At 44.9% G+C, this 13828-nt stretch overlaps 1 protein-coding gene across 2 annotated transcripts in view; it reads left to right on the top strand.

Annotated features, from left to right (window-relative positions):
- The window catches only part of PJA2 (praja ring finger ubiquitin ligase 2), a 206792-nt gene that overhangs the window by 92509 nt on the left and 100455 nt on the right, over positions 1-13828 (top strand). For both annotated transcript variants that reach the window (XM_078675490.1, XM_078675491.1), the window contains exon 4: positions 3197-3376. In XM_078675490.1, the coding sequence (XP_078531616.1) occupies positions 3197-3376 (180 nt within the window). The remainder of the gene's footprint in view (positions 1-3196; positions 3377-13828) is intronic.

The following is a 13828-nucleotide window of genomic DNA, read 5'->3' as shown; positions in this document are numbered from 1 at the left end:
CGGTTCTGATCGTAAAGCAAATGAATTGTATGTTATTTTACATGTGCTTTGTGGCCAAATTGGCTGAAATAAAGATTTAATTGACTATCCCCAGGTGCTAGACTGAATCAGACTGAATATTCAAAGCAGTCCGTGCTGGCAAGGGCACAGTGATGCAATGTGTCGATGCTCTTCTGCTGCAAAAGTGACAAGCCTAGCCTCACGTAGTTGCAACCAATGTTTAGTGACATCAGTTTCATTCATTTATCTGTCCCCACCCTCAAATGCCAAGCCAACTGAAAAACCAATGTGCAGAGTCCTAAACGGACCTTTTTTTGGATGAAAGAGACCCCTACCACAGATCCAGGAGGCAGGAGGGTGGGGAGGGAATCTGTGGTTAGACCGAGTATCCATAACAAAGAGCGTTACCGAAAGTAAGTAACTTTTAATGAGCACTCCTACCTGCAGATTCCTCACCTTGTGAATGGATACCAAATCAGTACCACCCAGGTAAGCCTGTCGAATGCCTAAAACTGAAAAGTCCTGCTGGACACATGTAATGATTGCCAACTAATTTTCGTTCATTTTGCTTTGAGGAATATTTAAGGCTAGGCCCTGCAGGGAAGGGCATAGTTCGCGGATGGGATCTATGGGATGACCTTGTTAATGTCACACAGGAAGTGTTACCAACCAGCTTTGTAGGTCTTCATGGTGCAATATGTTGCAGTTAATGGGTTTGACACCCTACCGCCACCCTCTAGGTATGTGGATGGGGTTTGTGGGAGAGAATACAGGAGTAACTTTCCACAAGAAGATGCCCCAAAGTAGTTCCTTTTATTCTGCAGCAGGTAGAGGTTATTGCCTTTAATTTCTGTGCACCTTTGAGTCAGTAATTCGGATGTAAATGTGCTCTAGGCCGAGGCAGGTAAGGCAGATAATAGAGTAATGTCAAAATTGGTACAAAGATGTAGCTGATGGAATTGAGAAATTCCTTATGCAGACACTTAAGTTGCTTAGGTTGAGAGGTCCAACGGAAAGGTTTTACCAATTTTATTATATGCAGATGATGCCGTTTTATTATCACGTACTCCAATTGGACTCCAGCGGCTTATTAATAATTTTATATTGTTTATTAACGGGAGAAAACTTTTAATTAATAAATCAAAGACATTTGTTATGGCATGTGGCAAAAAAGTCAAATCAACTAGGACCTTTTATTTAGAAAATACCAAAGTGCAATCCGTCAAATCGTTTTGTTACCTTGGTGTAACATTTGCAGGAAATGGGAAATGGTCATGTGAATACGAAAATGTGCGCTATAAAATGGGTAGGAATACCAATAGTATTTTTAGATTCTCTACAAAACTGGGGGATCGATGAGTAAAAGATATGGTGGCCATCTATAATGCCAGGTGTGTATCTTCGAGACTTTACGGGGCAGGAGTCTGGGGCCATTATTGTGAAAAGTGACTGCAGCAAGATGAAAACACCTTTCTTAAACGTTTGCTGAGTGTGCCAATATCGGCTTCCACAGAACTGATACATCAGGAAGTGGGAATCTATTATATTTCGGACTTAGCTGCCTTACGCCCCCTGTTATTGTGGCGATCTATTTGGTCCAAAGACGAAACACTATTTACGCAATTAATTATCAAAGATTGTCTGAAGATGGACCACTGTTCTCGCATTCCCTAGTTAAGTTTTAGTCACTATTGGTATAGTCTTCTGTTTAATTGTAACATCCACGCGGAACCAGAGTACGCAGCCTTGATTGCAAAAAAGGAGCTAAAAGCAACTTTCCTAGGCTATAAAAGGGAGGCCCGAGGGAGATCAATTGGGGAACAACCTACCCTCGCATTTTACCAGCAATTAAACCTTAGAACTGGCTTCCAGGTATATTTGACCGAAGTGACAAGAACTTCCCATCGCTTCGTACTGACACACCTAAGGCTAGGAATTGCTCACCATCTTGTGGCTCTCCCGATTATGAAAAAAGTACTAATTCTGTATGCCCATGTGATAACATATCTAAACAAAGTTGCTGCCATTTTCTACTGTTTTGTACATTTTATTCTTTTTTAAGGAAGTTTTATCTGAAACCTATCTTTTTAAAATATAATGTACGATCCACTAAAAATGCTATGAGGTTCATGTTTTCTCTGGAAGGCAAAAACATTTGTTTTTATGTTGCATCCTACATTTTAAAATGCATAGCTGCTAGGAAATCTATTACTTTTTGAGTTTACATATCTATATGTCATGATTTAATTAACTCAGTATCAGCGGCACATTGCACTTTCTGCAAAATCTGCACGAAAGGTATACCGCTGGCATTTGACACTTTATTGCGAAATTTGCACATAATGTAAAACATGTTAGCATTTGTCACTTTGGTAAAAATTTGTATGAAGTGTAAATCAATTACATATGGTACCTTATTGTGACATTTATACAGTATGCAATATATTTGAGCACTTGGCACTTTATCTTTTCTCTGCAATTTTGCACGAAAATACCTTGTCTATGTTGTACATAAAGTTATTTATGTTGCTAAATTTGCACGAATTGTATATTGCTAGCATATGGCACTTTATCGCGAAATTTGCACATAATGTAAAAATTGTTGGCACTTGCCACTTTGGCACAAATTGGCATTGAAATGAAAATCATGTACATATGGCACTTTATTGCGGCATTTGCACATCACGCAATTTATGTAGCACCTGGCATTTTTTTGCGATTTTGCCCGAATACATTTGCTTATGTTTTATATAAAGTTATCCATGCTGTTTAGCAAATATTTGAGAATACAATGTGGGCTGTTAACAATAGTTTTGCATTTTAATGATTGCTTATATGGTTGTTACTGACAAACCGAATAAAGCTTTTTGAACTGAACTGAACTGAGAGATCCAACTAAAACTTCAACTAGTCCTTAGCGGCAGACAAGAGCGCTAACATACTTCCATACATACTTGTCTCCTCGCCAGTGGGATCTTAACTATGGTCTGAGGTCCTATCAACCCAATTATAATTTGTAAAAAGCTGCTTGATGGTGAAAGCTGATTGTTTTGCTCTTGCCAATCAATATTGCCTTGGCCATGGAGAACAGTTTATTTACAGTTACTTTATTCGCAGTTAAAGAAAAAATTGTACCAGTGTTAACATTGATTAAACACTTATGATATAAATGCTTATAATGTTGTTTTTATTTTAGCTCTGACTTAAGTGAAGGAGAGTGGTCTACCTGTTTGCCTTCTTACTTTACTGCCGAAAACTGCCACTCCTCCAGTGATGACAGCTGGGAGACTCTTCCCAGCAAAGATCAAGAACATGAGCTGCAGAGCAACAGCAGTGGCTTGGAGGAAGGACAGGTCCCCTTCTGTTTCCAGGCAGAGTATGCATTCTTTAATACTTCTTTGCAGAATACTTCCTTATGCCTGAGGAACGTATTTGCAACGTTCTGAATGCTTTAAGGAATCACCATCCTTTGGTACCAGTGTTAAAAAAAGAAACATCATCATCCCGGTTTCATTATATACATATCGCGACAGGGAAACAATGTGTTAAGTTTTGATTTGCAAGAATCAAAAGCCTGTATGCTTGACTTCACACCAAACTATTTTTGTGTATTACATCGTAGGCTGTTGCAGCGCAATAGCTTGTTTGTGTCTCATTTTGTTTAAATTACTATGCCAGAGGATTCCCTTCTGCCACTGTTCAAAAGGAATTATTTCATTAAGAGACATGAGTTAGACATGTTCCCTGTTTTAAAAAATTTCGACATGTTTATTAATCTATGAAACAAAACAAAGAGCGTTTCGTACCATGTTTTGTTACTAATAGAGATTGTTACAGAAGCATTTATCCAACTGAACAAACACATATTCTGATTTCAAACAAGGTAAGATCGCCTCTGTGACATCCACACTCCTTTACTGTGAATCAAGAACAACACACAAGGTGGGGTAACTCGTATTGCGATAATGCAATTTCTTTAAATGATTCTTAGGAATGTGATGTAGGCCAGTAGTAAGACGACAATTGTAGGGAGTGGACCTAATAAGCATAGCCCATTTTAATTAGTTGTTGGAACTCTGTAGAGGACTGCTGTAGATGGAAGTTAAACAGTAAGGAAGTCCAGACAGGTCATCTCTGATAGCAATGGGGTCAAATGTGTATGAAAGTTTATCATGATTGTTCGTTGCTGCTCTCAAGATTTCACTTTTGTGTATTACACTGCCCCCTCTGGTAGGGTAGTGTAATTTGTGATAGCCAGCAGTTAGTATGCATGTGTGCTGTGTTTACGTAGCACAGACGTAGCTGAAAACCAACAGAGAGCTCCACATGGTCAAAGGCAAGTTTTAGTCCATGAGTGATAGGAGAGGAAGCTGCCTTAACTATCATGTATATTGTCCTACCTAGCTCAAACAACCTGTATCCATTCCCCTATATTTTGTTTGTCATTGTCACATTGTTAAAAACATTTTGTTTTTAGAGGTTGCGTAATCGAAGTATGTTTTTGCTTGTTCTTGATTGACGATGGAATTAAGGTTATCACAATCTGTATTTTATTGTGTTTGAAATTCGAAAACATTCTTGTTTCTTTGGATACATGCAATTGTTACAATCTCTGGTCATAATAGTACATGGTAAGAAATGCACTATGTCTTGTTTACATTTTTACAAAGAGAAATAATTATGGTTATATTTGAAACCAGGAGCAAGACTAACTTGTGTCTCCAATAGAATTTCTTATGATCTATGGCAGAAAAGGGCGGGCTCTCTGTCACAGTTTTCCTTTAGCAGGCCATATCCCCAGCTGTTTTACCAGGCCTAGCCCCACATCGTTTTTTCTGTTTTCTAAACCACTTTATTGAATTACTTCATATAAAGTTCTGAAATTCACATACAAACATTGTATTATGTTGCATTAGCACTTAAACATTATTTAGATGACAAGACTTATTCGAGTAGAGGCGATTTAGTAGTCCTACTTAGAATCATATACCCTTATTCTTTGAAGGAAGCACAGGAAGGGGGTATACAAAATAAAGCATAATAAATATAACATATACATTGAACGCACGTTGTTTACAGTAATTGGATCGATTCAGCAGCGTAATTTGGTTAGATTCTACTAGTGGAAATCCAAAACTCGGCAGATTAGCCCAACACCACGTGACTCTGGGCAATAGCTTGCTTAATCTTCCTGACGGCCCCCAGCGCTTTGAGACCCTTACGGGTGATTGTTCGCACTTTACAAATGTGGATTATTATTATTATTATTATTATTATTATTATTATTATTATTATTATTATTAAAGTTCACAGTCCTATATTTGGGGCCACACTTTATCACTTCATTCCCCTCCATTCCTTCCTGTAGTGTTCGGTTCCAATAAGCATTCAGTTTCATATGGAAAGTAATAATGGTGGGCCCTTTTTCTCTTTTCCCTATACCTATCTGAAGGTCACGTACAGCACCCTGTCACAAAGTTCGCACATAGTTTAAGGGGGGGGGGCATGTGATCCGATTCCCGCACAAGGTTGTCTATTCTTGCTTCCCATGCTGCAGTCCGATTAAAATTTCTAGTAGCTACTATTTGTAGGAAAGTATTCAGCTGTGGCCCACCTGGTTACATCAGATCGACAGACATTTTGCACCATTGCACAGATATTCTTCCACCTCATGACAGTTCTACATTTGGATACTGATAACACCAAATCTACTTGTTTCGCAAATGTGTCTGCAGAAATGGACCAGGCACAGCAGTTTGCGCATATCATTTGTCTAATAATTATTCCTCCAAGTATGGAGATAGTACAGAAAAACTGCACATCTTTGTGAAAAAGTCAGCCTCAGACTCATGACACTGTTGACGGCGTCCAAAGTTAAGTGCAAATATCTTTTGCAGTTTGGTTGTGGTAGTTAGATCGAATAAATTCGAACTGGACCCCTTTGCTACATGTGCCCTTGCTTTTTCCCAAAAGACACCCAGATGATGGATGGAATGCAGATCAAATCAGACATTCAACCCCGTTCAGAGATTTGGGCCTAAATCCATCGTTTTTTATCTCCCCATGCCACCCCAGTTTAGACCTTGCCATATGCAAATCAGTCTTGACCCTGTACCTCATGGGAACAGTCCAGCCTGAACTGCCAAACCAGGTCCTCCCTGGACCAGAAACAAGCATCCTGGGATCGGTTTCGGGGCATCACCCCATATCAGCCGGGCTAGCTTTAATCCAATGGCACATTGAGCCCGGGACCCACGTCTGGGCATTCCCGGTGCACTTGGGGCGAGAAAGCAAAACACACACAGATGATGGATGGAATGCAGACAAAATCCAGTCAAGACATCTGGGTTAAATCCATTGTTCTTTTGCTCACCATGCCACCCTAGTTTAGACCCAGCCATATGCAAATCAGTCCAGGGAGGACCTGACCTGGCAGTTCGGTCTGGACTGTTTCCATTGGGTGCAGGGTCAAGATTGATATACCTATGGCTGGGTTCAAACTGGAATGACATGGGGAGCAAAAAACGATGGATTTAGGCCCAGATCTCTGTACTTGGGTGAATGTATGATATTGTTCCGCATTCTGTCCATCAATTGTTCTTTTTGCATGTGTCACCCGAGTGGGACGGGTATGCCCAAACGTGGGTCACGTCCTCTCCAGGCCCCTGGAGTTAGGCTATCCTGGCCGATAAGGGGGAAACCCCGAAACCAGTCCTAGGATGCTTGTTTCCAGTGCAGTGGGGACCTGACCTGGCAGTTTGGGCTGGACTGTTCCCATTGGGCACAGGGGCGAGACTGATTTGCATATGGCTGGGTTCAAACTGGAATGGCATGAGGAGCACAAAAACGATGGATGTAGGCCCAGATCTCTGTACGGGGTTGAATGTCTGCCAATGTACGGCATTCGGTCCATTAATTGTTCTTTTTTGCAGTTGCTTTTTTCCAGTCATCATCTATAGCCTCCATCCATTTTTTCTGGAACCTATTGTGGGGCTTGCCAGTGACTTCTAATTGAGTTCCATTTAAAGTTGAAACTGTTCACTTTTCACCCTCTACCGTTAACAATGATTGCACTACCTTGTTGAGATCAGGATTGACCACTCCTTCATGCCTGGTCAGGTTTGGCTGCCTGGATAAGGCGACTGTTTCCCAAGAATTGTTCAGTCGTACCCCTAATCTGTCTTTATTTCTCCAAAGGTGCAAAGAGTTCTCGAGCATTGCATATCTCCCATCATTACAAATGATTCTCATTACCACCTGTCTGCATCTCTGGTAGGCAGTACCCCTCTGAAACTAGTTTAACATGTCCAGGTGAGCTTGTCGTCCTAAGACACAGCCAACCTATTTCTTTTCAGGTATTGATTCCAGCCGGGTCTAGGAACCACAATAAACCCGGAAGGATGGTAGCTTCCACTTAATAGTACCCCCATACTGTATTTGAACATAAGCACCACTTTCAATCAAAATTGTTCCCCCAGAAATGAATAGGTGCTGCATTGTATCCATTGTGAATTAACCTATGTCATGGCATCCTTCATTCCTTTGCTCACCCTGCCAACTCCCTAAATAACATTTGCGGTACGATCATCACTATTTTATTGCCAAATATGATAGATGGGAAAGTATCGCAATTTTAGCCAGTGAGACCCTAATCATCACTGAACAGTGAACATTGTAGGCACTCTTTAAAAACCTAATCACGCTCAAGGCTGTATAGACTTTACCCAAAATCAAGACTGAATCCATATGGAATACTTTGAACCCCTCACATGTTTGACTTGCAATGACCTGTGACTACCCGTTCGGACAAATATCATAAGCATGTTTTTTTTGTCCGACCTCAATGGAATAGGCTTGATTTCATCCATTTAACACTAAGTCCAGATAATCTACTAACATATCCATTATAACCGACAACTGTGATACAGGATCTCAACAATATATCAGTGGCATACAAAAAAATAAATGTTAAATACTATTGCCATATCTTTATCAGTTACATCATTTCTGAAATGGCACGCAGTGAGTGGGCGCTCTGTTCAATGCAAGTAATATGGCGGGAGGAGGGAACAAGAAGTTACTGTCCAGTCCTGGGTTTCAAGTCAAACTGTTAGGAGTAAATCAGATGTGATTGCAGAGCCAAACCCATTTTTTTAACACAGCATATAAACAAGGCCACCCCAAAGTAATGTATGCTTTGTCCATAGGTACACTGCCTGAACCCCGTCCCCATAACATGGCAGACCAGGCGTCTCAGTGTAATTGAGTGTGTAGGGCGTGATAGTACACCCTGCACCATCAATCTCTCATCTCTTTGTAACCCCTCTCTTACTTTTTCAGTAGTGTCTTTCACTTGTGTATTTCACTTAGCTTAACAGTTTCGTTTGATTGTGTCTCTGTCATCTCTTGCACTCAACTCTTTAGCTCACCTGCCTTTGTATAACCTATTATCTGCAAGAGACTATTAGTTATAGATTCCTTACCTTAGAATTACCCCAAGGCGTCAGACTGGATCCGGAGAATTTTTTCTTCGGCAGTACCCCTGCCTGTCGGTAGGTGGCGTCTGTCGACTCCACGTATGTCGTTGGTGTTGTGATTGCCGGAATGATGATGCAGTATCTACTTAGACACCGGCCCTGCATGCTGACGTCAGTTAATCTTTTTCCGCGCCAGCCAGCCCACATCCGGAAGAGAGAGGTACCCTTGGTAATTTTTTGACTAGTGTTTTTCGACTTTTGTCGACATCTTTTTTGAGTCATTCGACTCCTGGTGCACGCAGAGATGTCACATCCGCGGATCAGCTTGAAGCCTTGTGACTCTTGTCACAAGCTGATGTCGGTCACGGATCCGCACCTCTTGTGCCTTTTTGGTGCCTGGAGCGCGACCACGACCCGAAGTTGTGCTCCGATTGTCGGGCCATGAACTCGAAGTCTTGAGTTTGAGAGGGAGGTCACCACCATCACTCCTCATCAAAGCCTTTGTTTACAGGTAAGTCTAAGCACAAGAAGAAGGTAAAGAACCACAGTCGCTCTTCGCCTTCTCCCTATCCGTCGGTCGACGTGACATTGACACTGAAGGTCATCGCCCTTCGGCTCCCCCCACGGATCCTACAGGGACGGCTCTGAACTTCCCTCCCTTCCCGGGAGCCAGAGCGTCCCCCTCCCAGCTTCGTGCATTTTATGAAGCCCTCTGCTACACCTTTGGGCAGCCCGACTCCACCAGCGCACCTTCGGGCTCTATGGACTCGGCTGGGGGCTCTAGGCCTTCAATGCCGGCTGCATCCGCTTTGGTGCCGCAGGACCCCAGGGATTCAGGCCAGTCGACCTCACAACTCCTCCTCCTCCTGCACAGATTCCTCTGACAGCACCTCTGCCACCTCTGATGCCGGTCTTGTCCCTGGCCGGCATCTACCCCGGCCTCCCCCTCGTCTTGGACACAGAACCGGACTGGCGTCGACCGGTGCTGATACTGGCGCCGACCGGTACTTTTGTACCACTGTTCTCTCCTGGCATTCCCTATTGCCCTGAGTGGCAGCCAGAGGAAGGTGTGGAGGGCTGGGAGGGGTTGTTGACCCTTTGGGAGACTAGCTGGAGGTGCCGGACTGGAGAGAGGAGTTGGGGGAAGCCAGTGGTCTGGATACCTCTCCAGACCTTGGCAGGCTTTCTCCCCCTACCGTGGCCACTGAGCAGGGAGCCTCCTATGTTGTGGTGTTGCGTAGGGTGACTGAGGTCTTGGGCCTTGAGCTTCCTAGGGTGGCACCCCGGACGAATAACCTGACTGAGGTGCTTCAGCCGAAAGCGTGCCTCTTCGACGCCGCGGCTGCCGTTCAATGAGGCCCTCACAGACATCCGACTAGGCACTTGTTCCAGGCCTAGCACAGGGGCTCCTGTGGGTAGGATGATTGCCTGACCCCACTGCCAGGCCCCATGCAACCCCGTTTTCCTCTCCCAACACCCTACTCAGTGTGGGATACATTTGCGCAGGTGCTGCCGCAGTGCCCGGAGGAGGCCCGGGTCTGCAGTTGCAGATGGGAGAGTTGCTGCAAAGTTTGCCATCCGCTGTGGGCTGGACACCTCCGACTTGCTGGGGAAAACGATTCCTAAATCAGTAGTCCTAAGAAGCTATGCCTGACTGAGCGCCACTGGCTTTTCTGGGGATGTCCAATCGACTCTTTTGGACATTCACTTTGATGGCCGTCGTCTGTTTGGTGACAAGGCGACCATGAGCTCGATCGCTTCAAGGATTCTAGAGCTACGGCCATATTCTTGTGCCTCACTGCCCCTTTCGTAGCTACTGAAGGGGTGCCCCACCACGTTTAATCCAGGGTAACAGGCCGGCGCAAGCTACCCAGCCTCTGCAGAGCCGTGGACATGGGACCCAATGCAGTGGGTCTGGGGGCCAGTGGGTGGGCCAGTCAACCTGTGCCCCCTCTGCAGCATCCTCTAAGCCTTCCTAGTACGACATATCAGGGTTGCCAGTGGGCAGCAAGATCCGCCATCACCACCACCACTGGCCCAACACCACGTCGTACAGGTGGGTTTTGCAGATTTTACGAATGGGCTACTCCCTCCCCTTCGAGACTTCCCCCTCCCACCATGCCACCAACACTCCATCGCATGTCCGAGGATCACTTGGCCCTTCTCGGTCAGAAAGTTAAGTCTCTCTTGGTCAAGGGAGCTATTGAGCGTGTCCCTGTCCCAGAAGTAGGTTGTCGTTGTTACTCCCACTACTTCCTGGTGCCCAAGTAGAACAAAGACCTGCGTCTTGGTTTTCAGGACGTCAACCGCTTCCTCCGGAAGGAGAAGTTCAAAATGTTGACATTTGCTCATGTCCTGTCTGCCCTCGACCCTGGAGCCTGGATGGTAGCGTTGGACTTGCAGGATGCTTATTTCCACATTAGGGACTTGAAGTACCAGTGGGTGCAGCATCGGGGGAGTCTTTCCGATGTCGTCCAGATCTCAGAGGGCACTGCACACCAATTGCAGTGGTGGCAAACACACCTGGATTGGGTCAACAGCAGATCCCTTTCCCTTCCCCAACCAGACTCCACAGTGGTGACAGATGTGTCACTTCTGGGATGGGGCGGCCATATGGGAGAAGTGGAGATCAGAGGCCTCTGGTCTCCGGCGGAGTCCGGGCTCCACATCAACCTTCTGGAGCTCTGGGTGATCCTTCTTGCACTAAAAGCATTCCTTCCTTCTGTCAAGCGAAGAGTAGTCCAGGTGTTCACAGACGCCACCGCCATGTGGTACTGCAACAAACACAGCGGGGTGGGGTCGTGGACCCTATGTCAAGAGGCTCTCTACCTATGTGGCTGGTACATCAGGGCACGTCCCTGGTGGTTCAACACCTGGCAGGTTCCCTGATTGTTAGGGTGGACAAACTCAGCCGCCGGTGCATGATGGATCACGATGGCGTCTTCACTCCAACGTGGTGCAAGGTCTCTTTTGGCAGTTGGGAGAGCCTTGGTAAGATCTGTGCAATGTCAGCAGTTCTACGCGTTGGAATTTCCATGGCAGCACTCGCTCGGTGGCGCTTTTGGTTAAGAGTTGAATTGTGGTCTCCTATGCTCCTTTCTGCCGATACCACTTCTGCCCAGAGTGCTGAAAAAGATCAAGCATGACTGTGCCCAAGTCATTCTAGCGGCTCTGGGTTGGTCACGAAGAATCTGGTGTCCCGAGCTCTATAACATGGCCAGCGATCCTCCAATCAGACTGCCTCTTCGGGAGGATCTTCTATCGCAGCAGCAGGGGATAGTCCTCTGTCCGAAGCTGTCCAGCCTCCACCTCATTCCGTGGAGATTGAGCGGCAATAGTTGACAGATTTCGACCTTCCTACCGAAGTCAGTATTATCATCTTGGCAGCTAGGCATCCCTCCACTAAAACGGTATAAGCCTGTAGATGGAACAAGTTTGTGGCATGGTGCGCAGCAAAGGCTGAGGATCCCCTTTCTGCCTCTTTCAGAGGTTCTTATCTTCATTCTTTCTTTGGCCCAGCAGGGCTCTGCTCTGGGCACCCTTAAATGCTATCTTTCAGCCATTTCGGCCTTTCTTATCCTTTTGATCAGCCTTCTGTTTTCAAGTCCCCTATCGTAAATAGATTTCTTAAGGGCATTACTCACCTCTTTCCTCCTGTTCCTTTTGTAATGCCCCAGTGGGACTTGAATCTGGTCCTAACTTACCTTATGTGTGCTCCTTTCGAACCACTACATAATTGTCCTTTCAGACACTTGACCTTCGCCAAAAGAAAAAACACAGACTATACTTATGGAAGTAACAACATGAACTAGATGGTCCTTCCATTTTTGAAAATTAAGTGTATTTAAAATAAAATAAAAATATTGGCTTAATTTTTCCATTCACTGAGTGTCACGAGTGATTGCGTTTGAGTGAATTGTAGAATAATATATCAGTACTGGCAATGCTTTTTGTTATTGTGCCTATAGTTTGGTCCAGCCTTACTGATTGAGGGCCAGAATCCTTTATTGATTTATGCATTGCTATAGCCACTACAGGCTTTAGACAACTAGCTTGTGCAGCGGTCTTACGGCGACCTCATTCAGACCCGAAGTCCAATCTAAGATCCTGGACATGGCTTATGATGGCGATACTTCGTTCAGAAAGCATATTGATGACACCTTGCTCGCCATCAAGATAGAAACTGATACCGCCAAATCTCTTGACATCCTGCAATATCGGAAGTTGCCCTTTCGCGGAGCACCTAGACGTAATCTTGTAAGTGGTATGGGTGCATACCACCGCTTCGAGCAGTTCCAGCCGTACCAGCCACAGTATAGAAAGGATTATCGGCAGCCATTATATTGGCAACCATCTACAGCGGGTTTCTCTAGACAGGGCTCCAGCAGAAGACCACTGTCTCAGAGCCGCAACACAAGTCGCAAGCAGTGACCTTAGTCAGGTATCGCTTATTACCACCTCCCGTCCAGTTGGTGCGAAAATCTCTTACCACGTCCTTCAGTGGCAGAACATCACAACGGATAGATGAGTATTTGATTTATTCACCTATGGCCATACCCTGGAGTTTACAGAACAACCGCCAAACACTCCGCCCAGGGGAGTGTAACCCCCCTTGTCTTCACTTACTGAAAAGAGAGGCTAGAATAATGCTCTCCAAGGGAGCAAGAGAGAAGGTTCCTGTAGCTCAAAGGGAGGAGGATTGTGCTCCCTTTTTTCTTTGTATGCAAGAAATCCGGGTGAGAAGAGACCTCTTTTAGATCTCAGGAAACTCAACAAATTCCTTAGGAAGCAAACCTTCAGGATGATTACACTCTCAAATCTCCTTCAGCGCCTCAACAGTGGAGATTATATGACCTTTCTAGCTGGAAGATGCCTATTTTCATATACCCATCCACCCCAAGCTTCGAAGATACCTTGCATTCACCATTGCTGGAGCCCATTACCAATTCAAGGCCCTTTCCTTCGGCCTGAAATCCGCTTCTTGGATATTCACCAAGTGCATGGCCCCAGTTGATGGAGCCCTAAGAAAGCAAGGTCACAAAGCTTTCCCCTATTTGGACGACTGGCTGCTAATAGCTCCAACCTCTCTGTAGGCAACCAAACCCAAAGGCAACCTGCCTGGCCCTTTTTCACAACCTCGGCCTTATCATAAATCAATGGAAGTGCCCTTTCATTTCACGTCAAGTAATGACATCGTTTGAAGCCGACCTGGACACAATCCAGAAAAAGGCTTTCCTCTATCAAGGCCGACAAGAGCTGTTGGCAAGCTTAGCATGTAGCCATATTCCTCTCCTGCAGGCTTTCTTCCCAAGGATCTCCGGATCCTCAGTGCTGGTTTGTATGGACAACCC

This window comes from Lissotriton helveticus, chromosome 2_1 (genome assembly GCF_964261635.1).
Source record: "Lissotriton helveticus chromosome 2_1, aLisHel1.1, whole genome shotgun sequence".
NCBI classification, from domain to species: domain Eukaryota; kingdom Metazoa; phylum Chordata; class Amphibia; order Caudata; family Salamandridae; genus Lissotriton; species Lissotriton helveticus.
The sequence above is the reverse complement of the archived record's forward strand: the minus strand, read 5'-3'. Positions and strand labels throughout refer to the sequence as shown.